This window comes from Cuculus canorus, chromosome Z, assembly GCF_017976375.1.
Source record: "Cuculus canorus isolate bCucCan1 chromosome Z, bCucCan1.pri, whole genome shotgun sequence".
NCBI classification, from domain to species: Eukaryota; Metazoa; Chordata; class Aves; order Cuculiformes; family Cuculidae; genus Cuculus; species Cuculus canorus.
Window position 1 is genome coordinate 8,636,683 of NC_071441.1, and position 27,422 is coordinate 8,664,104.

The 27,422-nt window shown below is 36.9% G+C and overlaps 1 protein-coding gene across 3 annotated transcripts in view; it reads left to right on the forward strand.

The window, feature by feature from the left end:
* The window catches only part of IL31RA (interleukin 31 receptor A), a 45,715-nt gene extending 19,378 nt beyond the window's left edge, over positions 1–26,337 (forward strand). For 2 of the 3 annotated variants that reach the window (XM_054054864.1, XM_054054866.1), the window contains 11 exons: positions 1,253–1,404; positions 4,572–4,737; positions 5,331–5,413; positions 5,968–6,184; positions 7,590–7,772; positions 9,873–9,974; positions 11,154–11,300; positions 13,791–13,931; positions 15,176–15,269; positions 16,798–16,876; positions 17,706–26,336. In XM_054054864.1, the coding sequence (XP_053910839.1) occupies positions 1,253–1,404; positions 4,572–4,737; positions 5,331–5,413; positions 5,968–6,184; positions 7,590–7,772; positions 9,873–9,974; positions 11,154–11,300; positions 13,791–13,931; positions 15,176–15,269; positions 16,798–16,876; positions 17,706–18,305 (1,964 nt within the window). In that variant the 3' untranslated portion in view covers positions 18,306–26,336. Of the gene's footprint in view, positions 1–1,252; positions 1,405–4,571; positions 4,738–5,330; positions 5,414–5,967; positions 6,185–7,589; positions 7,773–9,872; positions 9,975–11,153; positions 11,301–13,790; positions 13,932–15,175; positions 15,270–16,797; positions 16,877–17,705 lie in introns of all 3 variants that reach the window. The other variant, XM_054054865.1, reaches the window with a different exon arrangement.
* Positions 26,338–27,422: the final 1,085 nt, after the last annotated feature.

Below are 27,422 nucleotides of genomic sequence, written 5' to 3' on the forward strand. Positions count from 1 at the left end.
TGGTTTTGAAACTATTATTGGGGTTTCATTTTGTTTAAGGTTGATTTCACTTTTCAAGTGCCCTCTAATTTTAATGGTTAGCTAAAATTATGAAGTCTCTGGAGTTACGTTTAGATTTTAACAAAATGTTTCATCCTTTCCAATTTTTTTTCTCAAAAAAATTTGGATGCTTCCAATTTAGTTGAAGCAAGTCTCTTGTTATGTTTTAACTGATGGCCTTTTAATGTAAAATTACTTGAACTGATTGATGGTACAGCAGCAACTTTCAGCATTTTCATGGGCTTACTGAAAAGTGTTAAGAAATGATAGTGTGCAGTATTTATGTGATGAAACATCTAACTGCAACTATATTTTTTTAAGCTAATGTCTGATCTATCTGTTATAAATTGCTAAGTTTTTAATTATTAACAAGTAAAATCTGCATACTAAAACTTTTTGTCAAATTAAGGGGTACTTGGACTGGTTTTTGTGGTTTTGAGTGGTCTTAGATATGAGTGAAACTCCTGGCTGTAAATGATGAGTGGTATTATCATTTCTCCAGGTCTGCCCATCATTTACTCTGCTAGTCTACTTCCTGGTTAGGAATATTACAAAACCAAATTTTCTGCAGTTCCCAGAAGCAATATTAATATTTTATCTACCTCTTCTGCCTCTGCATGGTGCTTCCATTTACCTCTGATCGTTTTGGTGTCGTTAATCAACAATGTCTTTTACCGAGAGTTTCTGCTGCAGCACTCCGTCAGCTCTCCAGCCACATATGGTCCCTTACTCCCGGTGTTCAGACCTTACTTTCCTCCTTACTTCATGCGTGAGCCCCCTAGTTTCTTAGTGCTAATCCTTTCTTTTCTTATTGCCTCCTTCACACTTCTCTCTCCCTCAAATGCCTTCTCGACTGAATTTTTCCCTCATCTGCAGTTTGGACTTGACTTTGGCAATCCAGCTTCACTTTGTTTCTTTTCCCTTCAGTTGTCTCTGAGTAGCATTCTTCAGTGCTGATGCAGATGAAAGAAATCTGTAGGTTTGTTTGAGAAGGGGTTTGTCAGCATTGCATCAGTTAAGTGTGCTATCTCTCTTAAAGGTAACTTCCTATATGTAGAGTTATGTCTATAAAATAGACCTTTGTGTGAATACTCTGATAGGATGTATGTTATTGGGATAATAATTAGACTTTTTGGAACACATATAGATGGAAAAATTCAGAACTTTTATAGAAGTCTTTTCCGCTGTTAAAGTTTTTGTTTCTCTGTTCTAGAGAAATTTAAACCTCCTGAAATACTTTCAATTAAAAAAATCACTGGTATAAAGCAATTGCTTGAAGTAACCTGGAAGATGCCTGAGAAGATTATTCCTTTACAAGATTTAACTTGTGAGCTTCGATACAGAAACATCTATTCAAACTCTTCAGTAAGCTACATGAATTTTCTACTGAATGTTAGATTCTTTGTGAATAATTTCTTAGTGCTTTAAAAAGCTAGATAGAACAAAGACAACAAGTAGTTGGAAATATGATTTAAACCTTGTTGTCCTAGTGAAATATAGTTATACATGCATGATCTTAGGATTATTGTTTTGTTGTCTAGGGTTAATTGTTCTCTTCCATTTGGTCAGTGTCTGTTTTAGTACATACTGTACTTCTGAATATTTCTGTGAAAAGCTAAGGGGTGACCATAGACTGAGGGATTTCACATATGGTCAGTTTTAATGTTTTATTTTCCTGCCTCATTCTCGTGATGAAAACAGTATTTGCTCCCAACAACAGTAGTTGAATCAGCTTAAGATGGAGTGAAAATACGTTAATTTTCAAGTGAATTTATACTTTAATTTTGCAAGATGGAAGATAAAGGAATTTCTTTTTGTAGTTTCTTTCTGACACTTAAATGGAACGCTTGTAGAATATAGACATTTACTTCTTTCAGATGTGCTATTCCAATGCTTCTTAGTGCTGAAGTGATTCTGTTTACAGTCTCAAGGTTTACTCTTCAAAATTTAATAATAGAGCTGGTTACTGAGGTTGCTTATTTTTTTTTTAAAGTTTATTAAACTGAGATGTCTGCCTTGACCTTAGCTTTTTAACTAATTTATACATTAAATGTGTAATTCTGGCAGAGAAGAATTTATCAAGATAACTAATGGTAGTCCTTAGAGCTTTAAAAGAATTCCTGATGCTAAAGCTGTTTCTAATTAGCATCCTCCTCACATCCTTACAGCAAGCATCTTTATTTTATATATAACGTATTAGTTGTAGGATTTGGGATATTATATTTGGGATGCTCAGATGGGTAGGATGTCTTAGGTCCACACACAGTATTAGAAACAGAACTAATGTTTGTTTGAAAGACCCCTTCAAGAGTTTTAATCCTTTGGAGTAAAGACATATGAGATCCTTCCCAGTTGTTGACAACATACATATTTTTGTGAAGTTGCAGCCTTGTTGTGTATTGTATCTATTTGTCACCACCTGCTTAAGAAATTACCTGTCTTATTTTCTCACTATCAAATGTGGTCTACGTCCATTCTCTTCCTCAGAACTTACCTGTGTTTCTCCAAAGGTTTTCTAGAGCAACACAGTAGCTGTGATCAGTAAAGACAAAAATCCAATGAGTTTAGTTCTATAGGATCTTACAGTCATGACTGATAGTTTTGTGTATAGTCAATGAAATGGCCAATAAACACAGCCTCAAACCATCAGTTAGATATAGGAGCTGTTTTTCTGTGTCAGTACATATATGCAAAAAAAAGTTTGACCAAATGACAGCTATTTTCTCGACCTTTTAAGCCTTCCTACCAAAACTATCCAAGTATTGGTGTTTGCTATGAACTGTTTTTATTAAGTGAAAAACAGATGACCTATTTTTCTGCTGGCATGTACTAAGTTTCTAATGATAATAAAATAACGTTCACAGCCTTTTGGCAAGTATCTATAAGCTACTCTAGGGTGTCTACCATTCTGCTTCAAGTTCTGCAGGAGACTGGTAGTAATTTTGAAGCCCTTTTTACGGCAGGCTGGCAAAACAGTCTGAAACCTGTCAGTGTTTTATAGATCCCCTATTCATTCTTATAGGAGCAGATTTCTATTTCTGAAAATAAGTTTCTTGAGATCCAAATGGACTAAAATATTCAGAGGTTAGAGGTTGCTTCATTGTAGGCATTGCACTTCTTGTTATGGTGTTCCAAGGAGTGGGTGTCTGCATTTTGTATTGTTATGGTTTGATTCAACTGGCAGAAGACAGGAATTTCTTCACAAGTTTTTGCCCCTGTTGTGAAGCTACATGATATTACTACTTCGATTTGCCTCCCAAGAGGGAGTCTTCTTTATTCTAAAACTTACCTTTGCTGATTTTGTTAGAATTTAGCTACCTTGAACATTTATTTTAGTGTCTATTTGTTTCAGTCATCTGAAATTTGAAACTGAGGAAAATTATTAATTATTAGTTAATTTTTGCAATTTGGAAGAGAAGACAGTAATTTTGGTGCAGTGATTATACCAGTCCTTCTGTACACACATATCTTCCCATGGTTCCCGTTGTTTTCTTCTTGTCAGTCTAGTTGAGTTGGTGCATTGACTCCAATTCCTGCTTTATGTGTGTTTTTTTTACTTTTTTTTTTGGTGCAACAGTGCAGTTTCTGACTTCCATCAGTGACGTGAGTGGGTTCCCTTTAAGACGAGGAAGTTACGCACCTTGTCATTACTTTTCCAAGAAGATATTTCATTAGTTATTTCTTGTATTCTTGTCTTCCTTCACTACTTTAAGACTTCGTCTACTTGTTTTCTCCTGATATCAGAATTCTCTGTGTTTTTATTAGTCTTTAATTTTATTCATATGCCCATAATCGTTAGGATGGCCTACAGCCACCCTGTTATAGTTATATGGCTAAATTATATGGATGACATCCCACCCTGCTGGTGTGACAAATGCACCACTCAGCTTGGTGTCCTCTGCGAACTTGCTGAGGGTGCACTCTATCTCGCTGTCTATATCATTGATGAAACTATATTACACAGCACTAGTCCCACTATGGACCTCTGAGGACATCATTTGTCATGAATGTCCATCAGGACATTAAGCTGCTACTCTTGAATGCGACCATCCAACCAATTTCTTATCCATTGAACAGTCCACCCATCGAATCTTTATCTCTCCAATTTAGAGAGAAGGATGTTACAGGGGACTGTGTCAAAGGCTTTACAGAAGTCCAGATAGATCACATCCCTTGCTTTTCCTGTGTCCACTGCTGTGGTTACCTCATCAGAGAAAGCCACTAAGTTGGTCAGGCAGGACTTGCCCCTGGTCAGTCCATGCTGGCTGTCTCAAATCACCTGTGTGCACACAGTTCAAGCCACAAATTGGGCAGTACAGACCTAGATTTGACTCCAAGTTTTTTGAGGCCCTATAGTTTTACAGTAAGAATGAAGATGTTACGTAGAAAAGTATGAAACTTGAAATTTTGAGTTTGAGAGGATTGAGGTGGGAAACATGGAAACTGTGTCCTTTGTGGTTTTATAAAAATATATATTACTATCTGCATGCAATTTTATAGTAAGTAATGTTTATTACTATATTTACTTTCAGAAATTTGCCAGTGTCCTAATGAATTCTTCAAAGAAAGTAAGATCATATAATCTCACAGGTCTGTGGGACTCCACAGAGTATTCAGTTGCCATTCGGTGTATCAATAATAATTCAAAATTCTGGAGTGAGTGGAGTAAAGAGAAAACAGCAAGCACGGAAGAGAAAGGTAGGGTAACTATTTAGTATGGGGTTTTTTTCGGTTTACTTTGGGCCATTAAGATTTAATAATGGAAACCTATATTTTCAGCATATTATCAGTCTCTTGGGTTTAGAAATCTGTTGTTTAAACAGAACACATTTTATTTAAATAAGGGAAAACTGAAAGACAAGAGCAAGTAGTGGAGGAAATTTGAAAGGAGATAGAAACAACACGTGACGTAAGAAAATGGATGAATGGGTAGACAGTGAAGAGAGGAAAAATTAAGAGTGTAGACGAGACTGAAAGTTGCTAATTAGGATAGTAGCAGAAATGTGGCATAGTATGTCTAATAAAATTAATTGAAGTGGAGAAATTATATTACCAGTTATAAAATAAGACTAGAAAAATCTCATTTAGAACTTAAAAGAAAGCAGAAGGAAACTTGCAGAAAAAGCAAAGCTGTACTAATTCAGGAAAAAAGGCACAACACTGCACGAGGGAAAACTTTTAGTAAGTTTTCCTCTGATTGTATTTCTGAAACCTTTAGATTGTTCTTACCATATTACACTATCTTTTTAATATAACTTCAGATTTCAAAATATTTTTGTGTCTTTAAATAGCTCCCTCAGAAAAAGTGGATTTATGGAGGGTAATTGAACCTTCACAGTCAGCTGGACACAGATCTGTACATCTTATGTGGAAGGTATATACTTCTTTTGTGATTTGATAATCGTGTTTGTATCCTGCAGCTGATGTTGCATTGAAGCACTTTGGTGTTGTAGGACATGTAACTGCCATGGGGGTTTGCTGTCGTTAGAAAAAAACCTCACTGAACTGAAGCAGAATTGAAAAGGCTTTTGTTTGCTGAACGGTAGATGAATAGAGCTTTGTGATCTGTGCAGAAGGGAAGGGTTTAATTATGTTCAGATCACTGGAATATCTGATTGAGAATCCTTACAACTGCTCTTAAATAATATGGCTTAAGAAACCTGTGCTTAAATTCACTTTAATCTTCTAGTAGACTGACCCAGAAGCATTTTATATTTGAAATCTCAGTATTTGACTTTTGAACCTTTCCTTCAATTAAGTTATTGTATCTGACTGTCCTGAAGATGAGACTGGAGAGAGTATCTTGCTTTTCTAAATATAGTGTAATTATTTTGTAATTTGACTTGGACTCTTAAACACAGTATATACTTCTGATTACACAAATAACACTGTGAAACACTTAGTACTGCATTTTTTTGTTTTTAATAGCCAGTGAACAATTTTCCATCTCCTGGGAGAATTCTAGGCTACAAAATACAGTACTTTCCAGAAAAAAGTGCTGCACTTCAAGTAACAAAAAACTCTACCGATAAGAAAATTATTTTGATTTTAAATGAAGACCCGTATATAATATCTGTTATAGCCTGTAACTCTGCTGGAAATTCTCCCGCAGCTATTTTGAGGATTCCATCCACTGATGAAAAAAGTAAGACTTTTCAATATTGTGATACATTTTTCTCATTAATAATGAAATGATCCCCCCGATATGTGTACAAGTTCTGTTACTGTGGAAGAAAAATTGTGCTAAGGTCTTCTGTCGTAGAACTATACATATAGAGAACTGTTATGCACAAAGCTGTGTAGTCATTACTTTTTTTGTAGAACAGTATTATCTGATTGTCATATTTTGTTATCACATACCATGTTTTTGTCATAAGCAATTATTGTTGGGGTTTTTGTTTTGAGATACAGTTCTTCAGATATCAGCACTTTCTGATGTCTGATTGTAATGTCTATTTTATTACTTTCTGAGTTTTTTTATGGTTTTGTTCTTCTCACCCTGGACCTCCCAAATAAATTTATAGTCTCATTCAATTCTGTCTCATCTGTCTACTATGTCATAAAATTGGTTTACCTCAGGGCATTATTAGTGTGCATGTAACAATAATGTTCAAACAAAGATGTGCTTAATAGAAGTCCTTAAGTATATCAATGGAGGCAGAGAGAGAGATATGCTGTGTCTCCTCCACTTCACAACAGTTGGGTTCTTCGACTCTTACATTTAACTCTGGTATCTCGGTAAGCATTGTATTGCAACATCCAGCTGCCTGCCCATGGTCAAGAAGAGAGCTTGTATTTGTCACACTTGAATCGCTTCTCCTGTATGAGTTATTCATGAAATAAGTGCAAGTGTACCCCTAGAATAGCTCAATCACATTCTGCTCTAATCAGAAAATTGGATATGTAGACATGATGTCATCTTGCTCTGAAGGTTGCTGACTACTTCTCTACTCACTTCTGTATCCCCCAACGTTGTTCTGATTTTCCATGCTGTGAGATGCTTTATTTTTCCTTATGTAATCCTTTTTTTCCCCCCTCTGCTTCACCAGGTCTTTTTTACATCTGCTTTGCCAGGCTGGATTTTCACTTGGTTTCATTACCTCTGTTCTGCACGTTCATGGTTCACTTTTGCTTCATTGTCATTCATGTCCTTGCTGACATGATTTATGCTTTTCTTATTGTCTTTTGAAAATCCAATTGAAACTTGAAAATCTGTGGTGCCTGTAAAATTGGTAGTAAATCCGTTTGCAATGTTATATAAACAGTGAAATTCAGATCTGGTCTTTGACTCTGTGTACCTAAATCCCCTTGAATATCATCTCCTCAGTCTCCCCTCTCTCCACTTTTTATTACAATAATTCCGTGATTTCACAAGTATTTTGAGTACATGCATGTATATGTAGATATAAAGTAACTGTTTAAATTTTTTTAACCTTGACTGAGTCTCATGCTTTTCTGAAGAACTAATCTCAGCTTGCTGTAATTGAATTCTTTTCTTCTTGCAGTTTTTATGAAGATAGAATTGCTGACATCTTCTGTTAAATTTTTAGCTCCTCAGATTATTGAAACGGTGAGGACCTTTACAACAGATGAAGAAGTCGTCGTGGAATGGACAGCCTCCAAACCAGAAGTAACTGAATATGTAGTTGAGTGGTTTGAGGAATTGGAGACAGATCCTTTTGGTAGATCGTGGCAATATGTATCAAATTCTACAATCTGGAAAACTAACAAAAGTATGTTCATTTATCAGTTACAGCTGTAACAATGTACATATACGTGTATATATTTGTGAACCAGAAGGAACAAAGAATGATGGACTCATCTGGTTTTCCTCAGATCATTTTTTAAAGCAGTATTATTACAAGCTTTATTGAAATATTTGCATGTAATTAATAGCAATTTTAACTCTTAAATTTTCATGCAACAGGCATGATAGTGTTTGCTCCAATGTAAGGTTAGGCTGCAGATTTCTTCTTTAAGCACTTTTGTGGCTTAATCTTATGCCATACAGCTTCCAGTAGGGAGGCCTGACAGAAGGACAGTATTTTCAGTATTTTAGCAAAAATACTCCAAAAAAAAAAAAAAAAAAGAGAGTTTGTAAAGGGAAAAGAAAAGATCTTCTTGTGTTAAAGAGAGAGCAAGAAACCTGAAAGAAGGTTCCAGGGAGAATTCTACTTTAAAATAAGCAGGTGGAGTGATTGGTCAGTTTGGCATATTAAGTATCACATAATCACATTTGTATTGTGATCTAAAGGATTTGTTCACATTTTTGTTTCAGAGGCTGACTTTTTTTTTTTTTTAAGAGAGAATCTGTGTAAGTAGAAATGTTTTGGCTACGTGTGTGGAGTTTCAGCGAAAAAACAAACAGTGGGCAGAGTTCAAGAGAGATATACAAAGGCAAGACTGTGAATGTTGATGTCAATGTGAACATTCTCTCCGAATTACCTTTAGCTAATGAAGTGCATCTACTTTTCTTTATATATTTGGAAACTTTTTTTACAAGTCAGGAATAGTGGTGATAATATTTCATATAATATGTATATATGTGAAAAGTGAATTTGGGATTTTTAGCTCTTTAGTTTTTCTTTAGTGGAATGAAATATACCAAATTTCAAAGCTGTTCTTGTTGATATAAGTATCTTCCTGAATCCTCTGTCAAGGAAAAAGAATTTCCAAATTGTTCAAAAAAAAAAAAAGCAAATACTCTGTATTTTCTAAAGTGAAAAGGAACACTTGGTTCATTAATGATGAATGTAGCTCTTCTGCCCATTGGATTTGTGTTACTGGCTGAAACAACAGTGATTTATGTGCAAATTAAACAAAAATCTGCTCAGATTAAAAGTCAAGAGCAATTTATTACTCATTGACCTCGATGGGCAAATCTTGGCTCTTATGCTGAAAATTGCACTATATCAGCAATTTACCATGAGGGATACCATGAAAACAATTTATAGCTGTTCTCTGCTGGAGATCTTTCTTCACTGTAAGCACAAGTTGCATTAGAAATGCCGAGGCAAGTTCAAAATTTTGTGGAACTATTTTAAGGACAATGTGTAGGCCATTGTGAGTTTTTCTGGGTTGCAGTAAATGTAAGGAACTGAAAAAGTGGCGGAGTGCTGGTATAATGCAGCCACAATGATGTGAGCTGCTTTTCAGTAAGGGATGTACACTGTTGATTGATTACTTTACTGCTGGACTGTTCAGAGTTCAAAACTTCATTTCCAGAAGTTTGAACTGTATCTTGAAACAGACAAAATTCTACTGCGGAGATTTCACTTGTACAATTGAACTTTTGGGTCAAGCTGTTTAAAAGCAGTTTTGCAGTTGACATAACTGGAACATCAGTGTACAGTTAAGAGCTGGGGCTCCGTTGTGGCTTTTAAGCTGTTTGATGCGTGAGACAAAACTCTCTTCTGCAGAGAAGTAAACCTAAAGAAATGTGAAATCAGAACTATTCCTGGAAGTATAATTTTATACTGGTTATTTGAAAATAAAAATTTTATCCAAAAGCTAGTTACGAGATGAGTGAGTGGATTCATATAAAGAAGCTGTATTAGGCTGTAAGTATAATTACATATTCAAAGCATTTTTAGTGTAAACTGTGTTGAAACCAAGTGCTGTTATGAATACTACAAAATAAATTCATTGATTCATTACTTTAAGGGCAGTAATGAGTATTTGAGGCAATAAATAATCAGTATGCTTGTTAAAAAGTTGAAGAAAATAGAGGTCTGTAATGATATATTTAGAATTGCACTGTGATTTATTCTACTTTTGTTGTATTAATCTCATGTAGAGAATTGTATGTAACTATTCCTTCTTTTCCTGTGTAGAAAACTTTAAACCATTTGTATGCTATAACATCTCCGTGTATCCTCTCTATGGAAATCAAGTAGCAGCTCCATATTCCACACAAACTTATGTTCAAGAAAGAAGTATGTATTCAATAATGTGAAATATGTGTTGTTGTCTGTCTCTTAGTGTGTATTATCTTTGAGCAGTTTGGCACTGGCATTACTGAAGGAGAGAAGTACATGCTGAAAAAAACCCCCAGATTCTGTTGCTTGATGAACTACTGAATTGTTCAGTAGAGAAAATTTGTATTTTGAGATACAGGTGCATTGTTGCATGAATCCACACATATTGTAAATTTTACATACTGCCTACAAAGCACTTGGAAAGATTATAACTGCAAATGTGAAATGTTTTTTAAGACTGGCTATCTCTTTAAATGTTGCAGCTCATTTAGATATATAATTAGATTATTTTAATGCTTGACTGCATTTATCAGTCGTAATATATGAGGAAATTCTACTCATAGAATAAAATAGAGGGTTTGAAAAGCTTGCTTTTCGTTAAATTCTATAAACTAACAAAATATTTGCAGTCCTGCACATAAGAAAATGGTAAGAAGCAATGATGCTGGTGATTGGATAGAAAGTGGGATAAAATACTGGCTTTTGGGGCTTGGAAGTGGAAGAAGGTTTCTTTATTTGAAGAACTTTAATGTGGATTCAACTCTGTAAGAATGTAGTTTACTAATAAACAGCATTAATTATTAGGAGGAGGTAATGGAGTATTGTATGTTTGAGTAATACTTATTGGCACAACTAGAAGTTTGTATTGATTGCTTTCCCATTTCCATCGAGCTGTGACAGCAGTAAAGGTTGGCAGAGAATTGGAAGGAAGGTATTTGTTTTAAAACTGAAGCACAGAGAACTCATGGTTCAAAGTTATGAATGTAGATCTTCTGCCCATTGGATTTGTGTTGTTATGAGCAATGCACGTGAGGTTGTATTGTGTAAAAAGCATAGGGATGTTTTATCTCTTGATCTCCCTCTGATATTTTGAGGATTGATCCTTGTAATGATCTTGAGGTATTTGGATGCATTAACATTGAGAACTATGCAAATGTCAGGATAGATGAAGTATATCAGAAGAAATCACACATTAAGAGGGTGAGAAAAGTTAAAGGACAATATCAGAGCACTAAGGTGACTTATTTATTTCTACATTTGTTGCCCCTAATGTTATGTGTGAAGTAACACAGATGGATAACATTGTGGTACTTAAGATTCTTACTACTTCTTGTAATATATAATGCTTCTGTGCAGAACCATCAGAGGGACCTGTGGCTGACACGGGCATTCTGGGTAAAAATGAAGTGATGATAAAATGGAAGGAGATTTCAAAGGATAAAAGAAACGGATTTATCAGGAACTATACAATATTTTATAAACCTGAAAATGGAAAAGAATTGAGTAAGTATACGTTAAACATCAATGCTTTCAACAGAGTTATGACAATCTGCGGTCTGAAGGCAGATATTAATAGTTAATTTCATAGTATATAGCACGCTTTGTAATTGTATGTTACAAATATGCCTGAAAATACTGGAATTAAAATGTGGCTAAAATTTTCAGGTGCAATGGAAATAATGGGGTATTCTGGTGAATAGTCCCTGCTTTAATATTACGTGTATTCTTGTTCATTTTCTTTGTTCTGAACTTTCGAACAGCACTGCTTGCTCTCAATGATTTTTACTACCCACAGCAGTACAAACACGGTTGTTGACCACATAGTCCTTTCTGCTTCTCAGGTGCAAATCTAGCAGATCTCCAGGTAATAAGTTTAGTCTGTGTATGGCAGCACTATAATTCCCTTTCTCTTTCCAGACCAGTATGGCAACTCATACGTGAGAGTCTTCTGGCAGATTGAACTCTGTTAACAGAAAAAAAATAAAATTTTCAGAACTATGCCGGATTAGTAATGTTTGTCAGATACTTGCTGTTTTCCCCTTTTACGTGACTACTAGAGCCCCTCCATCTTTAAGTCTCTCTTCCATTGTGACACACCTCCTAAGCTAGATGAAAAACTTGTGACAGAAGTGGAGAACCTAAGGGGGAGCTAAAAATATGTTTTAGTCCAAGATCCTGTGCAAATTCATGAATTTGAACCTTGTGAGGGTTCAGTGAATTTCTAAGTTCCAGGCATGTCCTTGGAGGGATGCCTTTCCCAAGTCCTCAGCTTTTGGAAGAGGATGGTGGAATTTTCTGGTAGAAAGTGTTTTTTTAAGTCAGTTTTAAAATAAAAACAAAATAGCAAATGAAGCTGCCAAGAAATAGTTTCCTTGGACGTAGTTTTTAGATTAATTTCTTCAAATTGTCTTGATTTTCTGTGCTTGGTGTTGCTTTCCTGTTCTGGAGGCTGATAGCATGACTTTTTGAGCCTATTCTTAATTATCAACCTCAGAAGCAGTATCCATACAAAGTGTGAGCATAATCCTACCTATGGAGAGCTTCTCTAGCCTAAATCTCAGCAGAATCTTTCATGAGAAGGGTTTCAGTGACCTAAATTTGTTCCTTAGTGCTTCAGTGCTGAAACATTCAGTGCTTCAGAAATGGTTCTTTTTCCTCCTTTGTTTTAGATATCACTGTTAGCAGACACCTCACGTAATCTTTTTGTAAACAGATCTCAAGCTTATAAATTTTATGTCTTCAGTTGGTTCTGGATAGTTCAGAGCCAGGATAAGGGTATTCTCAGTAATTATAAAATTAGAAGAAAGAAGCTGATTATTACTGTCAGGTTCAGTCCTCTGTATGCAGATTTTCCTACTGTGTTGTTTTCTGAGTAATTTAATGCAGACAGCCTTGTGCAGGGTCATCCTCAAGATGTGCGGCGACTTTCCATGGAGCCATACGTCTCCATGTTCTAATGTAAAGCAGACTGTGCCCATTTTAGGGTTTTAGATTAGTTTCTTTAGGAAATCAGTTTTAAGTAGTGGTTCAAGGGAGTTAAATTTAAATGGCAAAACACTACTGCACTGATATTTTTGAGGCTTCTCTGATGTCACATCTTTTTTATAAGAATGTAGCATGGATTTGTGCTAAGGTAACTTCACTGATGACCTTTTAACTCTAGGACTTCACACTCCCCTTCTTAAGAGCATATCTGTTTCCTGAGTGTTTCTTGACTGAACGGAATGGTGATATGAATTGGCTTTGACTTTATGCACCAGAAAATGTGTTAGTGACCTTAATTTCATAATATGAGTGTGCTTTTAATACTGCTTGTAGACGTAGAATGTTACAATACCTTCTTAAATACCTACAATACCTTCTTAAATACCTTCTACAATACCTTCTTAAAAAATTTTAGAAGTGAAGCGCATAATTACTGATTGCAGAAACAGAGAAAGCATTGGAAATGTTGAGTTCTGTTCAGAAAAGCATTCTGAAACTTCAAATAAAATTACTGTTGATTTTGGCTTTTCTCTGACTTTGTTGGGGTGATATCTTAGTGCTGATAAAACGCGTCTTTTTGGATGATGAGTGTATAACCTTGGGTACTAAAAATATAGTTACAATTCATAAGCCACAGAAACTTTTAAGTTCTTAGTTTCTGAGGCTAGGTTTCAGGAAATAAAGTTATCAAAGCACTGTTTGCAGTGATAAAATAAACTACAGGAGATCATACCTTACCTGTCTTGCAGTAGCAAAAAAACTTGTGTTTATTTTTAAAAGTGTAAATGCATATGGGATAGCTCCCCGCAGTAAATTTTTAAGTGATGTTGCTAAGCATTATTAGGTAATTTAAGGTTTTTCTCTCAAAGGACTGTTAAGGTCACTTTGTATTTCAAGTTGTCTTTAAAATCCTTTGTGATCTGTCGTAATAAAAGATGCTAAATAAGTGTAGGGTTCACTGATGTAATGCTTTTTTTTGTTTACTGACATAAATCTTCTCTTAACAAGATGAAACTGTGAACTCTGATGTTCTACACTACGAACTGAAGTCCTTACAGGCTAATATGCAATATACTGTCTATGTCATGGCAAACAATGAAGCTGGTGGAACCAGTGGAGAGCCCAAAACCTTCAAGACTTTGAAATTCAGTAAGTACTCTTCTAAGTTAGTTATTACTATTTTAAAAACAGATTTGGGAGCAAGAAATAGGCCATGTTTTTGTTTAGGCATTTGCTATTTTTTTTTTGTAAATTGGTGTTAAACCAAAAAAGGAAGATTTACAAACGCTGGCTGACTAACTCTGTGATCATCTCACAGACTAAAACCTCAAGATTAGAAATCAATCCCCAAAATCTTTATTTTGTTGCCAATAAAGTGGAATGCTGTGGATGTTTGTGAAAGCAACAGTTTGTATACTGTCAGTTATGGGATGGAGTGTCTAACAGTTTATGAAAAAGCCAACATTTCTAACTGAGATACTAGACTTAGGATAGCCGTGGATCACATTCCATCTTTTCTGCTATATAAGCTTAACTAATAAATGAGAGCATAGGCTGTGGCCAGCATGTATATCCTTTTCCTCTTTCTTACTGTTTGCTTTAACTAGGTTTTATCAAAGAGATTGATATGATGGTTGCAGGTCAGAAGTTTGGGTGTTTTCATTTTTACTTCTGGAAGAATGTTTTCAGTACATATATAAATTGGCATAGTGGTGGCAAAACTGAAGTATGAAAAAGTGCATGGGCTATCCTAAACTGGTCATAGGACTCAAAAGTAATTTACTTTTTGCCTGTAATTTCACCTGATAGTTTGCTACTCAAATATAAGGTTAGTTAGGCTGTGCTGAGGTCTGGTCTCTACTGCTGTCAGTACTACATCTAGCGGGTACTGGGGAGCTAGCTCAGAAATCTGTGCAATGTTTCAGTCAGAGTAACTGTATTTTTTCTGTATTTAAAACCTATCTCATGTATTGAATTTACTATTTATAGTAACAGGAATGGCACCACATGGTAGTTTTAGGTGGTAGACTTCATCCCTGTTGACTTTCGAAGATTGGCTAATCTAATTTCGAAGTTGGATGAGGCGACCTACAGGTGTCGCCTCCAATCTGAATTATTGTGTGATTCTATTAAATGAAGGAAATTTTAAAATGCAATAAATCTGTTCCTGAGATATCCTGAAAGGTCTCACCATGAGCTGCTTTTCTGGCTCAGTAACTGTTGAATTCAGAGTGCTCATCTTTTGACACGTTGTACAATGAGTACTGTACAATATTTTGGCTGGTTTGAGAGAGAATTGTGCTAATTGGGTGACTTGGATATTGAAAATTGGCTGTCTTAAGAGAATACATGAAAAAATTATAAACGTCTGTATTTTTTCCCCTCCTCTAAAGATAAAGAAGATGTTGTTTTCTTTGCTCTACCTATTGGACTAAGCATGTTGTTTCTGTTAGGCATTTGGATAACATGCATTTTGAAAAAACACACGTGAGTACGTTTTCTACCTTCTAAAATTGAATACAATCACTTAATTTTAACTTGTAAAAGGCAATTTTTTTGATATCTTCTAAATGCTTCTGCTATGTTCCAAACCAATGTTGAGTTAAAAAAATAAGCAATTGGAGAAACAAATAACTAAGCATACAAGTTATCATGTACCTGCACTTAATGCACTATGGTCCAAAAAGAAATATTAATTTTAGAAAGTGAAGTAAATCAGAATGGAAGAAATAAGACACAGATTTATGTATCACCTCATATGTAAGTTTATGGAGAATTCTACGTGCCATTTTCAATTCTGTGGTCAATCAAGTGAGGGAAGCTACTGAAAAGTCATAAATGCCAAAAAGAAAGTGTTTTATGCCCTCTTAATGTATCTGCTAGTATGCCACTAGAACACATTTCACATAACAGCTATCGTTTATCTGACTACATTAATATTGCTTTGTTTATTTGGGACACTTTCCTTGACCTGTACAAAAGTAATGAATAAACTAAGTTATGTTTAAGTGTTCAGTGCCTGACCATGAGTCTGGATCCATATCTATGCACGATTCATAAAACTTCTATCTGCTGTCACAGATGTCCACTGCCAGATTGTAAATTGCTTTCTTGGAGCATGGAGATGCTATAACATCCCAAAGATAACTATGAGGATTATTTAAGGTCATAAAGTGTGTATTTCTTTAGCGTTAGGTTGTTTGGCTGAAGCTTAATAAGAAGGTTAAAGATCCTAACTATTGTGGGGGGATATAAATTACTAGAAACAAGGTTGTTTTGTGAAGCATCAGGTAATAACTGTAGCTGAAGTAGTAAGTATAATTTCCAACTCCTTTGCATCTTCATCTGTGCTGTGTATTCTGAATTTTTAGCATAGTAAGAAACTGTATTTTGATTCTAGAGAATACTTTGAGATGTAGTTGGATGTTCATGTTCTTGTAAACATCAAATTGCAATGTGAGAAGTCAAGCTATGACCTGGTTTTCATTCACTTGCATGAACACCCTGTACTGATGAGTGATTAATTTTCTTTCCTGCTTACTGCTCCATTGGACAGTTATAAGCTACCATGTCAGCGTCATTTATCTGCTGTTAACATAAGAACTCGGTGTAGCTCTGTTTTAGTGTTGAGCTAGAAATGTTTTCTTAGAGCAAAGTTTACCTGCGGTGGCTTTTCACTAAAGAACCACCCTGGAGCCTGGTCACAACAGTTTTTTTTATACAGCCTTTTTCTGGCATGCTATTACTTGATGTACTATATAATAAAAAATGTGTTTAGTATGTTAGTAATTTTTCTATGGTGTCTCTCTAATCCGGAAGATTTTTACTTGTTGAGATCTGTAGTAAAAATTAATATGAGAGGAAACAGTTTTAATCAAAAAGATCATGTTAATATAGGAAAACTTTATGAAAGTTTTATATATTAGATGTATTTGAGGTTTCTGGAGATTTGTTTGTTTTATTTTAATAATGTATTTCTTTCATCATTTGACTAAAATTACTTTCTCAATGATAGGTTTAAAAAGGTTTGTTGGCCTGATATACCAAATCCTGCGGAGAGTGTTGCAGTGGAATGGCCTCTTGATGCATCTCTGGTAATAATTGCAATTTTATGTATTCAAGAAGGGGTTAAATGGAGAGAATTCCTTCTCTGATAATCATTTTGTGACTAAATAAAATAAACTGTTTAGTTTCATTCTTCTGTTTAAATGCTGTAAAACTCTCTTCATTGCATTTCAAACTAATAGGAAAGATACATCTTTATTAAGTATATCCATTTAATTCTTATATAGTAATGAGAAATAGTGTTTTGAAGTTGTAAAGTGGATGGTAGACATGGTTTATTAAACAAAGACAATTACATTTGCTCAAATTGAGTCTACTGAATCAGATTCCCACATCTGGATAACTCCTCCCTTCTCCACAAAAAAAAAATGCAATGCAATACATAATATGATTTGATATATTATTTACTAACATTTCTGACTTTTTTATTGTTGGATATTTATTCTTTACTAAACTTTAGATGTTCATTTGAATGAAATGGAGTTGGTGATGTTTACATAGAAAGTGTAATCTGTGGAGAATGGAATTTAAGCTTTTGTCTGAAAAGTGAATGGTTAGAGTGGAAAAGATGGAAACAGTCTGAGCCTGATTCAGAGCCTTCATTGCAAGTCCTTATTTATAAGCACAGAAAGCCTGACACAAAAGTGTTCAAGAGATGGACAGAACAGTATTGTCTTTTTTAGTACTCATTCACGTCTAACTGCTGAATCCCAGCTGAAATGCACAAACTCTTTATCAGTGTACTTTTAAAATCAAGAATCAGACAGAGCTCAAATGGGAATCTTCTCTGTATTAAAAATAAACTAATACATTATCTATCCCTGTATAATTTTCCAATTTATCTCTCTGTACTGATAGAATAATTCATTTTTGAAGGAAGTGACATCTGAAGGTAAAACCATGGACTTTGAAGACATCAGCGTTTTGGAACATTTTTTTCCTGAAGAAAGTCAAGAAGGATCACTACTAATGAATTATGAAAACCATGTTTCTGAATGTACTGATGTTGATACAAAAGGCACAATTAATGGAGGTAAAATGGTACTGCGTAATGAAGAAAATGAAGTTGCTAGATGTTTTTCGCCATCCATGGCTTATGTAATAACTGATGAAGATATCAGAAGTCAAATGCATTCAGCTTTGATAACAGCAAAGGAAATCCATCCCGCGGAAATGCTGAAGCATGGTTTCTGCGAGTTCCAACAGACTTCAATTAAAAATGAAGGAAATGATAATGAGGAGATTTTAAAGCTGGAAGATTGCAGTGAAAAAGCACTGTTCAATCCATACCTTAAAAATTCTGTTAAAACAAGGGAATTTCTTGTTTCTGAGAAGTTGCCAGAGCACAGTAAGAATGAACCCAAAAGCCAGCCAACTGTGTTACCTCCTTTTCAACAAAATGTTGCAGGGCAATCCTATGTAACACTGGACATGTTTGGGCTGGCCACAGCTCATTAGCGTGAGAAAATGTTCCTTTGTGGAATCCCTTTGTGATATGTGTCTTGGCACTTCTTCTCACAGCCATTCCTATGTTCTAACTTGGCTGATCTTACTTAATATGGACGAAAACACCCCCTTCCTCTGAACAGTTGTGAAGTAATTTTTTTGCACTGTGTTTATACCCCTCAGGGTTCACTTTCAGAGGGTGGTGGGGGTTTTTTTGTTTGCTTTGGGGATATTTTTACCAGATAGCTGTGCCAACAGTGAGGCAAAGGAAGTAGCTTTTCTTATTTCTTCGTTTTCCTCTATTGATCTGCTAAAACAATCGTATCTTTACTGTGGGAGCATCCAGAAGTGGAGCCAGCTCACTGGTTTTCCCCCAGGGTTTACCCATGGCTGAGCACTCTTGGGTAAACGTGGACTGATTTGGGCAGAGCCAGGATCTGCCAAATCCTTCCTCAAGTTACGTGGAGTGCAACTACTTTCCTGTTCTTATTTCCCTTAATTGTTTTATGTCTGGTTCAATGTGTAGTGTTCCTACTGTTTTACAAACACTTGGTAAATTTCAGTAATTGTCTTTTTACTTCCCGACTCTTGAATTGGTGGTTTGGCTCATAGTTTCTCTGCTTTTAATTAAAGGTTATTAGTTATGTATGTGCTGTTGCCTTATCTGTGTTTTGGAAAATGTAAGGTTATACTAACTTTATTGCTTCCTTCCCTTTCTCTTAGGTTGTTAATCATCCTCTGCATTTTGTGCTGCTTTTGTCTCTTTTGTTTGTTTGCTGCTTTTAAAAAGTCTGTTTATTGCAGGATATCTTTTTATCTTCTTGTTTCTTTGCCTCTAATTTCTCCCAGTTTACAACTGTGTTCCACAGTTGAGGTTTTGCTATTTTGAACTGAAGAAAAATCAGCTAAATGCAGCGTCTTGTCTTGGAACAAGCATTGAGTTTATATTTAGGAAAATACTTTTCTTGGGGATAGTGAAAAAACACTAAGTCTACAAAATGTCCCCAGATATCCTTCAGTAGCTGATTTAGGATTAGAGATTTTTATGCGAGGGCTGTAACTATTGCAATTTGTTTTATGATTTTGATAAGTCATAAAACTGCTTGTAGCTTCCATTTTATGCACCAGCAATTAAGCAGAAAACTCTACCATTTTTTTTTTCATCAGGAGTCTATTACTGTAAAATTCCTACTGAAATATTTACTCTGTTAAATGACAGGTTGAAAATAAGGAATGGAGAGTGAACTGTTAAGTAAAATGTGTTAAAAAGGGATGCTCAGTATTACATGTGGCATATAGTAATTTTAATACTTTAAACTGTTCTCACAGTAATTAAAAGCTTGACAGCATCAGCCTTGCTTGTGTACAACTACAGACTTCACTAGGAGTGAAAAGGATACAGGAGTCATGGGGATAGAAAAAGGAGAGACATATGACTAGGAATAGGAGGACTTTCCTTTCTACGTGGGAAAAGGAGTGTGAGGATGGAAAGTATATTTTCTAGCATGAAAGAGGAGGCTGAGTCCTACCCCGGATGGCTATACCGAGCATTGTGTTGGGAAAGATAAATTTTGCATTCAGACTTCTCATCTATAGTTTGGAAGCTGTTTTTTACTTACAGCAATGTTTGTTCAGTTTCCAAGAAAGGAAGAGAAAGCAATTTCTGCGGAAGTTCCTTGTACAGCAACGATTTCCACCCTCCACCTCTCCTTCAATTTGTTGGAGCACTTTCCCAACCACAGAGCTATCAGACAAAATGCAGCGTGTTTGTTCTTAAAAACGCTTACTTGCTTAAATAATTCGTGCTCTCAAGTGAGCATGGGGCACAGCTTTGGTTGGGTTAATGCTCCTGCTACTTCCCTGGCTTTTGGACTTCTTACAACAGCTTCATAGTCATTTCCTAGGGCTCAGAAGCCATTGACTTAGTCACAGCAGTTTTTCCTCTTAAATCTCAGCATTTGTTTTCATATCACAAGATTTGGAAGTAAACAGATACAGATATTTCAGAGCCAGTCTAGGAATTGTGTAGCAGCCATATGCAAGCTGCACACTCTGAGTTGTGTGACTGAGTCAGGTAAAAAAGGGAAATGCAACCTTTAAGGGACCATTAGAAATGGGAGGCTCTTGCTTGGAAGTTTGGGTAGGGTCTCCCTGTAACGTCTCTTAGCTTCTGGAGGGTAAGTAATAATCTGCTTTTCCACACAATTTTGTTTCCTTCTTTATTGCTGTTCTGCTTTTCTCTTCTCACTTCTGAGTTCTTTGCCCATGGTTTTCTCTGAGAAAGAGCAACACGATAAGTGGGATCAGTGTGTCTCAGAAATTAGGTCTGCCTTTTGCCTGTACTTTGGAACGCCACCTTCTTGGATTTGGATTGCTTTGCATCCGGACTTGTACTCTGCCTGACCCTATACAATTTGTCTTTCAAACTAATGCTGTGAACCATTAAAAAAATAAAACTGAGAGCACATGGAAAAGTTTTTATTAATTTTACGCTGAATGCACCATTTAGACATTTTAATTTAGCAATATGATCCTGTTTTGAGTGTGATGCACAAATTGCCTGGGTATTCAGGGCAGTTACTCCACTTTTGTAATTTCAAGTGGCAATAGCAGGTTGGACATTGCAATACTTCAACAGTTTTGATATTTTTTTTTATAGAACACCTGGTGTCATTATACCCAGAGACTGGTTTTCCTAGATTTCATTTCATCATCACTGATCTGAAAAAAAACCCATTTCTATCCCTGCTCAAAATGCAGAAAATTAATCTGTTAGGTGCATAGGTCTTTGCAAGGTTAAGAGAGATCAACTTGTGGCATATTTTCAAGAAGATATTAATGCATCTTCATAGTCATTCTTCTGTGCATCACACAAATAATTCCTTCCTGACATTAAGGCTTATGCCCTTCAAGTTATTAGTAGATCATGCTTTTCACTTAGCGGACTTCTAAGCTAAATTAAACATTCCATCTTCTGTTGCCCGAGTTTACCTTTAACTCACCAGAATTTGGAATTCTTTGAACAGGTATCCCACAATGTCTTTGATAAAGCAGAGTAACCTATTACAGGCTAACTTTCCTCTTAATGAAAGACTGATTTATTATAAATAGATCTCTCTTTTGAGATAGTAGATAACTTCTCAAGAAAGGTGTTTCAACTTCTGTTCATGGTTGAGAACTTATGCAGAAGAGTTGCATTACAAGCCTGAGTTTGGTATCTCATGTAGCAGAGGTAAATGTTTACACACAACTGAGTCCTAATTTGAGCATGATATGTGCAGCTTTTGTACTTGCTCAGCAAATGGGTTCGTGTCACCTTTGCAGTCATCTCAGGTGTCTTGCGACAATTCCTTTTTACCAGTTTTGCACAGTGATGCCATAGGCTTTGTGTTTGGATTCTGCTTTGAGATTTAACACTGTAAGGTGGGCAAAGGAGTCCAGGAAGGCACAAATTGTTCAAGAAGGGAATCTGAGAGGTGCAGGAGCAGGTCCTCCCTATGTGCTGAAAGGCAAACTGGTGGGAAAGAAGATTGGCCTACCCTAGTAGAGAGCTTTGGTTGGAACTTAGGATGAAAAAGAGTTAATGGAAGAAGGAGCAGGCAACTTACGAAGGCTGCAAGGGTGTTGTGAGGCTATGCAGGGAGAAAATTAAAAGGACCAAAGCCCAGCTACAACTTTTATCTGGCTACAGCTTTAAAAGATAGTAAAAATATGTTTCTAAAAACACATTAGCAACAGGAGGGCTAAGGAAAATCTCAATCTTTTATTGTGAGGGGAAATGTGATGAAAAGGAGAGGGCTGAGATACTTAATGCATTCTTTGCTACAGTCTTTAACAGTAAGACCAGTTGTTCTCAAGGTACCCAGCCCTCTGAGCTGGAATACAGAAGTGGGAAGCAGAATGAAGCCCGCATAATCCAAGGGGAAATGGTTAGTGACCTGCTACACCACCAAGACATACAGAAGTACACGGGGCCAGATGGGACCTAGCCGAGAGTACCTCTGATTGGAGCTGACGGAAGTGCTCACCGAGGTACTTTCCATCGTTTATCAGCAGACATTGCTAACTGTCCCAGCTGACTGGAGATTAGCAAACGCAACATCTGCAAGATGTGCTAGAAGGAGGATCTGGGGAACTACATGCCTGTCAGCCTGACTTTGGTGTGGGGCAGGATTTTGGAACAGATTATCTTGAGTGCCATCATGTGGCACATATAGGACAACCAGGGAATAATAGAATCATAGACTGCCATGTTGGCAGTGACCTTTAGGATCATCCAGTCCAGCCATTTTAGGTGATATATAGTTTAAAGGATATGTCATCCTGTCAAGCTGAGTCTTAAAAGTGTTCTGTAAAGAGGAATTTACCACTTCCCTGGGGAGAGTATTCCAGTGTTTCAGTGTTCTTATGGTAAAAAAATTTTGTTCTGGATTTAGGAATGACTGGTCCTGCTTAACAAACCTGATTTCCTATGACAAGGTGACACCACGTAGTGGTTGAGGGAGAAGCTATGAATGTTGTTCACCTGGACTTTATAAAGCCTTTAACGCCATTTCCCTCAACATTTTCCTGGAGAAACTGGCTGCTCATGGCCTCATTGGATGTTCTCTTCTCTATGTAACAAACAGGCTGGATGGCCAGGCCCCAAGAGTTGTGAACAGAGCTAAATCCAGTTGGCAGCTCGTCACAAATGGCATTCCCCAGGGCTCAGTGTTAGGGTTGGTTCTGTTTAATATCTTTGTCAATGATCTGGGTGAGGGGATCAAGTGCTCCCTCAGAAAGTTTGCAGGTGACACTAAATTGAGCAAGAGTATTGATCTGCTTGTTGTTATGAAGGCAGAGGGATCTGGACAGGCTGGATCGATGGACAAAGGCCAATTTTATCAGCTTTAACAAGGTTAAATGTTGAGTCCAGCACTTGAGCCACAACAGCTCCATCCAACACTACACACTTAGGGAACAGTGGCTGGAAAGCTGCCTGATGGAAAAGGACCTGGGAGTGTTGGAGAACAGCTGGCTGAAAATGAGCCAGCAGTGTTCCCAGGGGGCCAAGAAGGCCAATAGCATCCTGGCTTGTATCACAACTGGTGTGGCCAGCAGGACCAGGGAAGTGATTGTCCTCCTGTACTTCAGGCTGGTGAGGCCACATCTCAGATGCTCTCTTCACTTTTGGGCCCTCTGCCACAAGAAAGACATTGAAGGTCTGGTGGGTGGGCAAAGGAGAGTAACAAACCTCATGAAGGGCCTGGAGCACAAGTCCTGTGAGGTATCTGGGGCTGTTCACCCTGGAGAACAGGAGGTTAAGGGGAGACCTTATTGTTCTTTATGACTACATGAAATGAGGTTGTGGTGACATGGGTGTTGGTCTCTTTTCCCAAGGAATAAGTGATGACATAAGAGGAAACAGCCTGAAGTTCTGCCAGGGAAGGTTTAGATGGGATTTTAAGAAAAGTGTCTTCACCGAAAGTGTTATGAAGCACTGGAACAGACTGCCCAGGAAAGTGGTGGAGTCACCATCACTGGAGGTATTTAACAGATGTATAGATGTGGCATTTAGGGATGTTTAGTAGTGCCCTTGGCAGTGTTAGGTTTATGCCTGGACTTGATGATTTTAAAGGTCTTTCCCAACCTGTGTCACTTTATGATTCTCTAGGATGCGTTCTAGATATAATGCACTCTGCTGCTGTTGATTATTTCTCAGGGCAGACAGGAATGGAGAACCTAATGAGCTCTGAATTTGATTCTGTTACTTTTTGTATGTACGCACATATATACTACTGTTAAACACAAAAATTGCTTTAGAATCATCTTAATGCGTTTTACCTACTTGACACACTCATGCCTTGTTTTGCTCTGATCTTCTTGCTCAGAAGTCTTAAGTTACTTCTGGGTATTTTGACTCCATCTTCCCCCAACCCCTTTGTTTTCTTCGCAATGGTTGTTAGGTTTTACATGAAGATATGTTCAGAGTTACCATGTGTTATGCATTTATGGCTGCCTTCACCCTATTAGCTTGTGTGGGAAAACTTAAGCATACTTGTTGTGACAGCAACAAAATTTCATATGCAGTGGAATCCATATTGTGGTGTTTCTGTGCAAAGCATGATTTCCCTCTATTTGGACATCCACAGGTAGGAAAAGTTCAAATGTTACATTTGCTCTTTGCTTGCTTTAGAGTTTGTGCAAGCAGAGTATTTTCAAGAAGAGAAGAGGTATCCCCGATGCTGCTGCAGGTCCACATAGCTTCGTTATGCAGCCATACCGTTGTATAATCTGTATAACTACATTGATTCTTTTGAGAAACTACCTGTTGAAGTGTTTCTGTACATCTAAATACGTTTGCATACGCACGTGCCTGAGCCCAGACACAGTGAAGTATCATAATTAATTTAATGTTTGTACAAGACCCGAGAGAAGGAAGTTGTTTATGTGATTTTGATTGCTACTCAGCCTCATTTGTCAGCATAGATAAGACTGTAATCTGCTTCATTGCTGGGATCTTCTTTTTTCACAATGCATGGAGTCTAGCCTAAGAGCCTACAAGATCCCGGTCCTTGACCAGAAATCCTAATCTATGTTTTTACTCTATTTGTTGCTATGCTTTTAGATTGACTTTCCGTGTTCCAGTGCATGCATTGCCTGCGCGTCTGAGTTTCCCATGTGAGAAGATGGGTGGCTCTTTTGTCTTGCAGTCCAGTGCAAACCAACACTTAAGCACTCTGAATGACTAAGAGGCTTGAGAAACATGCAGTCAAGAACTATATTGCAGTGTAAACACATCTTGCAGTGCTCTCATGGTAAAGAAAATTACTATGATCAATAGTAAGATAGTAGCTTTAAATGCCTAGTGACTGCAGCTATGATAGGCAAGGCAACTGTCATGGATGAGTTGAGTAGGTCTCTGCAGAAACAAAGATCTTAGGGTATTAGTTTTGGACTATGTTTCATACATTTCAAAATGACACTCACAGGCTAGGTGGAACAAATGCCAGAGATCAAGTTATCTGCAGCCTCAGGCGATCTGTGATGCACGCAATGTGATGCAGCCATGGAACTGAGGTTCCAGCTGGTAGTTTTTGCAGTTGAATGGTATGAAATCCTTCGGTCTTATGTTGTCAGATGTTAGAAGCATTACAAGAATCAACACTGAGCCTCTGCTTCAAAGAAATGCCAGGTTTTAATTTTGAAATATCCCTTGATGAATTCGAGTAAGAGGGCTTTGTTGTAACAGAGGTGTTGGGTATTAGGCTGTAATGGTTTAACTTTGGTAACCTAGATGTCAAAACAAAAGATATCGAAGATTCAACAGCACAGTGTCTGGGAAGTCATTTATGTAACAAGCAAAGCAATTCTAAATCTCTGTGGTCACACAAACAGTGTTTCTAATAAAAATGTCATGCTCAGCAGGATTTTAAGAAGTAATTTATGAATATTTATTCATTAGCTTTCTGTTTTACTAACAACTGTTCTGAAATGTTCAGGGAAGTTACTCTACCAAGTGTTAGTCGGAAATAACACACAGAGCTTATATACCAGAAACTATTTGAGACTGTATGAAACTTGCTTGCAAACAAATGAAATGTGTATTAATTTGAGCTAGTGTTCCGAGCTGATGTGCTCTGGTTTCAAATCTGCTGCAAAGACAGTAAAAGACTTGTCTTTCTGCTCTGTGTTCATGTTTGCCGTAAGGATAGCAGTGAGTAGCAGGAAGCAGGGCACATTCGCAGTGTATGTAAGTGTTGCACCCTTTTTGCGTACAGGTCGTGCTTCCCAGTCCAATAAGTTAAGCAGGAGGTTCTAAGCAAAATACTGTCTTTTTAGTCCTTCGTGTTTTTCAGTTCTCTTCACAATTTTCCTACTTAGCAGCTATTATTTTTTCAGTATTTGACAAAAACGTAATTATGCTAGTGAACTTGGATTATTTTATCTGCTCTTTTTTCCCCTGCATTTTCTTATGATTATTTATTTTACCTTTTTTTCCAAGCATAAACAATAATTTCACTGCCACCTTTCTATTTAATCCAAACTAGCGTTTTATCTGGGTCTTTTGAACTCAGAACATGAAACCGAAGAGTGGCAATCCAAATGCTGGAACAGATGTTTGACTAACATGTTCTTCTGCGAAATGAGATTTTTTTAAAAATAAAATATCAAAACATGAACATTAACAGATGTGTATTTGCATGGCATAGATTTGGTCTCCTCTGTTTAAAAGAGGATACTCGGAAAGTAAACACAGAGTGATTATTTTGTGCTGCCCATTCCTCTGCTTTACTTTATTCAGCTCATAAGGTACAACACAGTCGTAGAAAATGCTCTCCGTAACAGAAAGGGGAGTAGTTTCAAACCAGTCATGTATCTAAGTTTATTTGAGAGGTTAGTGCTTCAAGGCGCAGGCTGCTCCCAGCTGCCCCGACTATAGCTTAATAGCATCCATTCTCAGGGCCCTGAGTTATTTGGGTCATTTGGGTGAACTTCAGGAATGTGGAGAGGGTGAAGGGTTACCCCGTTGCTCATTTGCTGCAGGATGAGGGTGCTGGGAGAGTTGCTGCAGGCCAGTGGAGCTCAGCAACGGAATGGTACATCTAAGTCTGGAATGGGTTTCTGTTTCCCAATTCAACCAATTGAAACTGTGCTACGGTAAGGTGTTTCCTATTTCAAAACCAGCTGTTTTCAGCATCGACTAGTCATGTTCAGTAATGAGATAACACTCTGAGGTTCAAATCACAGAATCACAGAATCACAAGGTTGGAAAGGACCCATTGGATCATCGAGTCCAACCATTCCAAATGTCACTGTTTTTCCCAATCTCTTAGATTGTCCTGATTTTTGGACGTTAATCAGCCCCACGGTGATGAGCTATGAGCGCTTTATCATTGCTGAAAGCTTAACGAGACAACTTTTATATTATTTAGATCTCAGCAACTGACTTGATAGAACCAAAGTTTTGCAGTGAGTACTTTTCTTCTGAGAAAAGCATCCTTGTTTACATTTCCTGGGTCTGACATCCCCAGAGTGCTGACCCAGCCAAGAGCAACTTCTGCAGAATTTTCACCATTCCATGGGCAACTGTATATCTAATGGAGTTTGATGAAGAAGTAACATTTCACAGTCATGGAAAGATTACAC